Consider the following 9,539-nt stretch of genomic DNA (forward strand, 5'->3'; position numbering starts at 1 on the left):
TATATGTTGTCATAAATGTTCGTAGTAGGCTTGAGTTAATGAAATTCGTGCAAGTTGTAAACTAGTAATTAAATTGGTCGTTTAAAGACAAATTGGATGGTTCCACAAACACAATTGGACTCCCGTAGGATATTAGGGACCATAGTAAATATTTCGGCAATTTTTATTTCCAGGAGAAAAAAGTCAAGAATTTCCAAAATTGAAGACTAATATCCACGTTTTTTGAGAAATTACAGTTATGGAGGTTTCGGGGCCCTGTGTCAAAAAGTCTTGAAATTTTAGGGGATTCATCTCAGAGTCATATAATGTTGTTTTGAACCATATATCATCATTATTTGTTGTCATAAATGTTCGTGGTAGGCTTGAATTAATGAAATCGATGCAAGTTGTAAATTGGTCGTTTAAAGGCAAATTGGATGGTTCCACCTACCCAATTGGACTCCTGGAGGGTATTATGGACCATGGTAAACATTTCTGCAATTTTTATTTCTGGACGAAATTTTTTAAAAAAATTCAAAAATTGAAGGCGAATATCCATGTTTTTTTAGAAATTTCGAAGGTTTCGGGGCCCGCTGTCGAAAAGAAATGAGATTTTAGGGGATACATCTCAGGGTCATATAATGTCGTTTGGAACCATAAATGATCATTATATATTGTCATAAATATTCGGGTTAGGCTTGATTTAATGAAATCGGTGCAAGTTGTAAACTGATAAATTGGCCATTTAGAGGCAAATTAGTGGTTCCACTCACCCTATTGGACTACCGGAGGGTATTAGGGACCTTGGTAAAATTTTCGGCAATATTTATTTTCGTGCGAAAAAAGACAAAAAATTTCAAAATTGAAAGCTAATATCCACTTTTTTAAGAAATTTTGGAGGTTTCGGGACCCAGTGTCGAAAAGACTTGAGATTTTAGGGAATATATCTCGGGGTCATATAATGTCGTTTCGAACCATTTATGATCATTATTTGTTGTCATAAATGTTTGTGATAGGCTTTGAGTTAATGAAATCGATGCAATTTATAAACCGGTAAATTCGCTATTAAAAGACAAATTGGATGGTTCAACCCACCCAATGGGACTCCCGGAGGGTATTAGGGACCATGGTAAATATTCCTTCAATTTTTATTTCCTGGCGAAAAAAGTAAAAAGTTTCCAAAATTAAAGGCTAATATCCACGCTTTCTGAGAAATTTTTGAGGTTTCGAGGCCTGGTGTTGAAAAGGCTTGAGATTTTAGAGGATACATCTCGAAGTCATATAATGTCGTTTTGAACCATATATGATCATTATTTGTTTTTATAAAAGTTCGTGGTAGGCTAATATCCACAATTTTAGAGAAATTTTGGAGGTTTCGGGTAGAGCTGTCAATTCGGGTAAACGGGTCGGGTTTGCGTCGGTCGCGTGGGTCGGGTCAACTCGGGTTGGGTAAATTCGGATTTATTCCATAACCTATGCGGGTCGTTTTTTGGTTGGGTTATGCTTGAATCGTGTCACGTCGGTTCATACTTCTTATCGGGTTTGGGTCGGGTTTAGGTCGGGTTTAATTCGGGTTAAAACGGGTTATGGTAATTCTTGGGTTCGAGTTGGGTTCTATTTAAGTCAATAATTTGCGGGTTAGAATTAGGTCAAATCATTCTCGGGTTTGAGTCGGGTTCGGTTCAAGTCAATAATTTGCGGGTTATAATCAGGTCGGGTCATTCTCGGGTTCAAGTCCTCTCAGGTTCAAGTCAATAATTTGCGGGTCATAATCAGGTTGGGTCATTTCCAAGTCAGGTCATTCTCGGAGTCAAGTCGGGTTATGTTCAAGTCAATAATTTGCAGGTTACAATCAAGTCATTTCCAAGTCAAATCAAATTCAGGTTCAACTACTATAAATAGATAATTATCATTTTTATCCAGCTAATTATTTCCTTTGACTATAATATATATGGCAATATACTAGGGAAATATAGTTTATAATTTAGGAAGATAATTATCTCTTTGACCATACAAAAAATATATACTATATTTAACTCTTAAATTTGAGGATGATGCTCATTTCTTTGCTGGCCTAGACCGACTTGGCCTCCCTAGACAAAAAACTTTGATCAACAATAGTAAGGTGGTCTAAATTGCATTTAAGGTGATTTGAAATCGGGTCATGAACAATTTGGGTTGAATTTAGGTCGGGTCAATAACAAGTCATGTTGATTTCGAGTTGGGTTAGTAACAGATCGGGTTGAATTTTTGGGTCGGTTTAGTAATAGGTCTGGTAAAATTTGGGTCTAGTCAATAACAAGTCGGGTTGAATTTGGGTCAGGTCAATAACAAGTCGGGTTGATTTCGGGTCGGGTTTGTAACAAGTTTGGTTAAATTCGGGTCGGGTTTGGAACGGGTCGGGTTGAATTAAGGTCAGGTTAGTATCAAGTCGGGTTAAATTCGGGTTGAAACGGGATAAAACGGGTTTGGGTCAATTTCGATTTAAGTCGAGTTCGGTTCAGGTCAAAAATTTACGTGTTACATCAAATCGGATCATCTCCAGGTCAGTTCAAGTTGGGGTTCGGATCCCACATATTCGGGTCAACTCGGGTCTAGGGTTGGTTTCAGGTCGAATTTGGGTCACCCTTTTTCGGGTTTAGATGGGTCGATTAATAATCGGATTTGAGTCGGTATTTTAGGTCGGGTCATCTTTTGACAGCTCTAGATTGCACCTCTTTAACTCCGAAATTTATTTTGGCACACCCTTAATTGATTTTGGCACACCCCTGTGTGAGAGGAGCATCAAAAACTGTGCTCTCACACAAAGGAGTGCCAAAATCATTTCCCCTTCAACTCCTTTGCTGGACTTACTGCTGTAGCCTATGAAGTAGAGGAGTTATGCTTTGACAATTCGACTCATGTAACTTCTATGTCGGCAAATTATGAACCAAATATTACAAGAACCTTAAAAATATAGGGACTTTCATAAAATTTTCTTTTTATTTTGTAGCTGCCAAAGTGTGTTGGAACTTTTCAAGGAGTGATTCCGTTACTAAAAAAATTTACACCTTCGAAACAATACTAATTGCATTCCTGAAGAATAGCTAAAACACATCTAATACCAAATTATACATAGCCGATCACTTTTGTAAGTACACTTCTCTTTATCTGAAAAGTAGCCAGGGAAAAATGGATAACACATTACATTGGTCAAAAATTCTGTAATCAGAAAAAAAAAAAAAAATTAAAAAAAGCAGGGGTAGATAGAATAAATGATAATATACGAGTATAGCACCCAGATCAATTAACAAAATGCAATTACCCATTTTGGCTTGCAAGATTTGTCTTACTGAACAAATTACTCTCTCCTTTCTGTGAGGGAGAGCATTTCAAAGCTACATATATGGTCAACGCAGATCCCTTGTGAAGCGGAAGAGTTGTCTTACTGAACAAATTACTTCTTCCTACTTTCTGAGGGAGAGCAGTTCAAAGCTACGGATATGGTCATCACGGATCCCTCGTGAAGCAGAAGCTCGTGTTCGTGAAGTTGGCCTAGACTCTATTCCCTGGTGAAGCCTCTGTACATTTGAGGAATGGCGGTGGGACCCATTAGAAGCAAGTCGACCTGCACGATTCTCCCCAAGGTCACTAGAGGAAGTTGGTCTATTGCTTGTGACAGCAGTGGCTCTTCGAGTAGTGCTGCTAACTCGGGAAATGTTTATCTTCTCAGAATCTCTTTGCTAAGATTTGTAACATCAATGTTAGAATATTAAAGAAACAATGATTTTGCAGCATGAAGGAAGATGTTCATGCACAAAATTAACTGAAATCTTCAAAATGTGGCCAGGTTGTTTTAGTTAAATGTTACTTAAAAAAATAAAACCTGTAACAGGACTTGTCATCTATAGAAAATGGAGCAGAGTGGATATAATTGGAAGGTTGCATGAACAAGAAAGGCCAGAATAATTTTCAAGTAATTATTAAGTGAAAAAGTTTGAATCAAGAATAACAGTGCCATATTGCCAGCAATTAGTATTGAATATATAACCATTGATCACATGTAAATGAGGTACTAGTAATTTACCATGTCTCGGGATGTAGCTACATCTTGTGAGTTTCTTTGCTTGGACTGATCACCAGAACCAATAGTATTTCGGCGGGAAATGGCTTCTACTGCACCACTAAGTCTATCACGAAGCTCACGCCCAACTAAACGACATAATATGAACTGAGTATCAGCAATTAAAAAAAAAAAAAACAAACAAACGAGAAGGATAGCTAAATACCAGAAAATTACTATGAATAATAATTCATTCAAAAAAACAATTCAGTCAACATTCTTTGGGTGTGACATCTGTTGGGAACTTAAGATTGTCATCTTTCCCCGTTTAATTTTTTTATTTCTTGTCATTCATTATATATATTTCCATTAACTTCATACATTCTTGATAATGACTTGGCTAAGGATAAAGGACAGAATTTTTTAGTTTTTTTTTCCCTTGAAATATGTCTGTATAAAGTTGACATACTGTATGCTAGAAAATCATATTGCCTCCATAAGAAAGTGACAGAAGAGAGTACAAACCTGAGGGCCTTTCTGGCCTTTCCGCAGATGGTCCTGCATTTAAAGCTGGCTTAGGACCAGGATACTGGAAAATACAAACAGTTAGGTACAAACCTAAAAAAACAAAAGGCAGAGAACAATTGCCCAATATAAACATTAAAAAAACTGACCCGTGTTCTAGAGCTGCCACCAATTTGGGGATACTTCATTATAGTCCAGTCAAACACATAATCGAACTGATAACCTAAGGAAAGGTCACGATTAATGTCTCATTCATACTCAAGTGTTGCTTGTAAGATATAATTCTCAAACAAATGATAGACTAAATATCGAAGGGAGAATAAACACCTCAAATCAATGAACATAATCAAATCTAAAAAATTAACTTTTCATAAGATACAAATAGAATTTTGTTGAACACATTTACCTTCTCGAATAAATAGGTCCCTGAAAAGCCTCTTTAAGTACGCATAATCAGGCTTATCTTCAAAGCGTAACGATCTGCAGTAGTGGAAATATGATACAAATTCTGAAGGATATGATTTGCAAAGCACCTGTTGAATACACGTCCCAGTTAGATGTGCTTAATTATCTCCAATTTCAGAATAATAGCAATGCAAAGTGTGAAATTGATGGAAAGATATATATATGAATAACAAACAATCCAGATATATAATGAAGAGAAGTGACAAACATAACAGATTTCACATCCGACAGGCATCAGGCTTAGAAAATACTTGAAGGTATAGGAGAGAAAATTCCAATATCAAGGGCTCTAAGAGAAAAAGTCCTTCATACCAAATTTTAAAAATTAAAGAAAAGGAAAATGAGGTTAAGAAACCCCACAGTACCTCTATGGGAGTCATCATCTTCTTTTCACTGATTTTATCATATTTCTGCTTTTTAGTGTTCGCTTTTAGCCCTTGCCACGGAAGACTGACACAGATAAAACACACAAGGACAACTTTGAATATAAGAAAGAAAAAAGGGTTTAAAATAGATTAACACAAAAAGACAGCTGTTATGCATTCAACCTTCCTCTAAGGAAATACATTAGAACATAACCAAGAGACTCAAGATCATCCCGTCTACTTTGCTCTGCAAAACAATCGGATGAAATTAAAATCCATAAAAACTGATAAAGTGAGTGACTACTTGTTGAAATGGATAAAAACTATACATGAGCCACTAACCAATTCCAAGATGAGTATTCACACTTGCATAACGTGCAGTACCAGTCAGGCTCTTGTTCTCCCTGAAAAATCATTATCACATGGAAGTGATAATGAGAACAAAGAACAACATCAAAAAGACGCCCAAAACCCTCAACAGATACATTGACAGGACCAATACAGAAATAACATAATCAAATTCAATCAGATAACAAATATGAAATAAAAAGGAAAAACCCTTTTATTACCTGTATGGTATGTGCTTATGAGTTTGTAAATCCCTGTACTTCTTAGCTAACCCGTAATCAATAATGTAAACCTACATAAAAAGAAACATAGCAGCATATCATTTTTTCATGTTCTAATCAACAAAATGTCACAAGCAAGTTGTCAACCTAGCGGCTGACAAGGCCATCTCAAGCAATAGAAATCTTATTCAAAAGATCAGCTAGATCTCTTATCCACTATTCTTATATTCTAGCACAAATAATTCTCTTGCTCATTCCACAAAAAAAAGATGTATAAAATGTCAGTGATAATCCATGAGCTTAAGCTGAGAAGCAAGTCAGTTGCAGGCTTGCAGCTTAGTAAAAAACCTTTTTCTACAAAATTATTTTTTAAGAGCCTCATTCTCAACTTCATAAATAACCCAAAAATGTTCTCTATGCATTAATTTATTTATTTATTTTTCATTTAGCAGAAAATGTGTGTTCGTGATAAGATACCCAATCATCTGCATTTCAAAAAATCTCGTACATAACAGTCACACAAATTTAGCAGGCACCACAAACAGCACCAACGTGAGACAAAAAAGGTATATCCACTCTATTTTAAGTCTATTTCTAATTTCTAATTCACTCCACTTGCACCCTGAATGTCTACTTTGAACTTGATTTTTTGGGTCATTGTGTAAGTTAGCAGCCCAATGGTAGTAAAATACTTGACACCGTCACATACACATACACACACAAATCAATTATAACATTGGAATAGTGGAATGTACCTGATTCGCTTTGCGACCAAGTCCCATTAGGAAATTATCAGGTTTTATGTCACGGTGAAGGAAACCTCTTGAATGCATGTACTCAACTCTGTTGATCTGAAAGCAAAATAAAGATATAAAGCATCATCACCAGCTTAGGATAACAATGTGCCACAAGATCTTGAAGATACTTACTAACTGGTCGGCAAGCATTAGTACTGATTTCAATGACAACTTTCGATTGCAGTAGTTAAATAGGTCCTCCAGACTTGGTCCCAGAAGATCAATCACCATTACATTATGTTCGCCTTCAACTCCAAACCATTTGAGATGGGGCACTCCAGCTTCAACAACATTAAAAACAACGTATTTATAAAAGATTCTTACAGTTGTAAAGTTATAAGCCTTGCATGCAAGAGCACTGATAGTGCATCCCTATGCGAATATTCAGAAAAAAAAAAAAAAAAAAAAAAAAAAAAAAGTTGTAAAGTTATAAGCCTTGCATGCAAGAGCACTGATAGTGCATCCCTATGCGAATATTCAGAAAAAAAAAAAAAAAAAAAAAAAAAAAAAAAAAAAAAAAAACTGAGGCAACAGCATATCGGAGATAAGGCGTATACTTCAAAAGCCATTACTTGGTCATATCCAAAAGAGTAGGCAAATAGGCATAAGGTTAAGTTATTTGATGAATAGGTTGCCTGGGAATTTAAGCTTCGAAACATATGATTTGCATTGACTTCATCGTATTCACCTTGGACTTTAAATGGAATATGTCACACAAAGCCTGCTCCAGCAAATTGAGCTAGAATAGATAAGCAGATAAATGATGTTTAACCTCACATCTACACACAGCATTGAGGATAAACAATACTAGAGTAGAGCAACAAATTATATGGTCTGAGTTCTAAATCCTATTTCTATGAATAAAACCAACATATTATCAAGCTTCAAAAGGTGTTAAATCTCGATCTTTGGCTATATAATATAGGTAACTTACAACTAAATAAATCCTATTCTCTCCAAAGGAGACCACATCCAAAGCAACAAGCTTCACACACACACACACACACACACACACACACACGGGAAGCTGCTAAAATCCCAGTTTTCCAACTTTATTATAGATAATAAGTAAATACTTACTTCCTCCTTGAAGCAGCATATATAACTTTGATTCATAATGTAGTTGAGGATGCTTGGTCTTCACAGATTCCTGTAACATCAGTGTTAAGAATAAATACAAGGCAATATATACAGGTTCATAGACTTCATACACCACTTAGGGCAACATACAGGTAGTGGTAAAACCAACAAAAACCAAGCAAGCAAGCTTCTTACGAGAACACACACATACACTACACTTCCTAAATGGCCTTCAACGACAAAACATCTCAAATGGGGTTCCTATGTGAAAATCAAAAGCCAATCAACACTCTTTTGTCCAAATCAATTCTGTAACAGAACTAGTGGTGCTAGCACAACTGATACTTTCTCAATTAGATACAAGGAAACCAAAAACACCATGAAAAAACAAATTTTCTGTCAATTGAACTATAAGAAATACATGCTTTTGAACATCCTACAATCAAAACAACATCATCAAGCACTTAACAAGCAAGTAATGACTTTTGTATATGCAAGTCAACTACTCTAAATTTAATCATCAGATAGCGAAAACCCAGATAAATCATACCATCTTAACAGCAACCTCCTCACCAGTTTGGATATTGACCCCTGGATCAATCAAACCAACACATCAAATTTTAGTCAAACACCAAATTTATGAAACAAACTATTCAAAAAATATTAAAGCAATCAAATTTTACCTAAATACAGCTCCCCAAACGATCCACTCCCAATTTTTCTCCCCATCTTGAACTTCCCACCAATAATCTGATCCATCTTTAATCCCCCTTTTTTTCCCACTTTCTTTCTTTTTTTGTTTTTTCAATCTACTGAACCCCAAAAAAAATCAACAAAATATAATTTGTTGAGGAGTCCGATTTAGCCCCAACTCAACCAAAAGTCAAAATTTCCAGATCTTAAATTCCAGAAATTATGGTAAAAGAAGCTCCAATTAAAGAAACAATTTTTGCCCAAAAAAATAATCAATCAAATTTGCACAACTTGCTGTACACGAAACTAATCAACTAACCATATACATTAACACCAATTCTATTAAAAATTCGTCGAATTAAATCAAAAGGAGAAAATTAGGTTGAACATCAGATTGGTAAAAACCCTAAATCTTCCAACAACCCCACAAAAAAGGTCCGAAATCGTGGAACCCTAATGAGAAAAAAGCAATTGATTATACGTTCATGCAGCAATTGGAAACCCTATCTATAATCATTGCAAAATAAATTATCGCATTTCTGCGTATTTTGAGAGAAAAGGATAGAGAGAGAAAGAAGAGAGAGAAAGGCAGACAAGACAGAGGGAGACAGAAAGAGAATGGGGTTAGAAAATTAACGGAAATTATGTCTAGTGACGCATTACTACATCAATTTTGGATTTACAATTTTTTTTTACAACTACGAAGAAAGGCACGTTTGTTATCGTTTTTTACTCAAGTCCGTAATAATTTTTTAGGGTAATGCTATATACAGCCATAAGTATTTAATACGGAGTATAATTTTTTTTTAACATTAGATTGGAAATTATCGACAATTCACGAGAAAATCTTTGTAATAAATATTTATTTAGTGTCAATTTTGTATATTTTTAACTTTTATTTTTTTAAGGACTATTAATTATGTCCTGTCAAAAAAAAAAAAAGGATTATTAATTATTTTTTTATTTTTTTTTTCTATTAAAAAAAAAAATTATGTGTTTTTTTTTTTACAAAAATACAGAGTAT

General features: G+C 35.0%; 1 protein-coding gene across 1 annotated transcript; it reads right to left on the minus strand.

The window, feature by feature from the left end:
• Positions 1-3,046: 3,046 nt before the first annotated feature.
• LOC145604570 (casein kinase 1-like protein 10) lies at positions 3,047-9,150 on the minus strand. Its single transcript, XM_081660461.1, has 14 exons — positions 8,506-9,150; positions 8,373-8,413; positions 7,823-7,892; positions 6,875-7,023; positions 6,701-6,796; positions 5,946-6,016; positions 5,719-5,780; positions 5,560-5,623; positions 5,377-5,461; positions 4,953-5,079; positions 4,696-4,769; positions 4,547-4,610; positions 4,046-4,170; positions 3,047-3,701 (listed from the first exon to the last, which is right to left on the minus strand). The coding sequence occupies exons 1-14, from the start codon at positions 8,579-8,581 to the stop codon at positions 3,426-3,428; spliced, it is 1,380 nt and encodes a 459-aa protein (XP_081516587.1). The 5' UTR covers positions 8,582-9,150; the 3' UTR covers positions 3,047-3,425.
• Positions 9,151-9,539: the final 389 nt, after the last annotated feature.

Source organism: Chenopodium album, chromosome 2 (assembly GCF_948465745.1).
Source record: "Chenopodium album chromosome 2, dcCheAlbu1.1, whole genome shotgun sequence".
NCBI classification, from domain to species: domain Eukaryota; kingdom Viridiplantae; phylum Streptophyta; class Magnoliopsida; order Caryophyllales; family Amaranthaceae; genus Chenopodium; species Chenopodium album.

What these genes read in the sequence shown, in the direction of transcription:
- LOC145604570 (XM_081660461.1), bottom strand. Translation starts at nt 8,581, where the DNA reads ATGGATCAGATTATTGGTGGGAAGTTCAAGATGGGGAGAAAAATTGGG. An exon ending in TATGCTGCTTCAAGGAGGAA is followed by an intron (nt 7,024 to 7,822) that starts GTAAGTATTTAC and finishes ATGTTGTTGAAG; the next exon opens with CTGGAGTGCCCCATCTCAAA. An exon ending in TAGCTACATCCCGAGACATG is followed by an intron (nt 3,702 to 4,045) that starts GTAAATTACTAG and finishes TACAAATCTTAG; the next exon opens with CAAAGAGATTCTGAGAAGAT.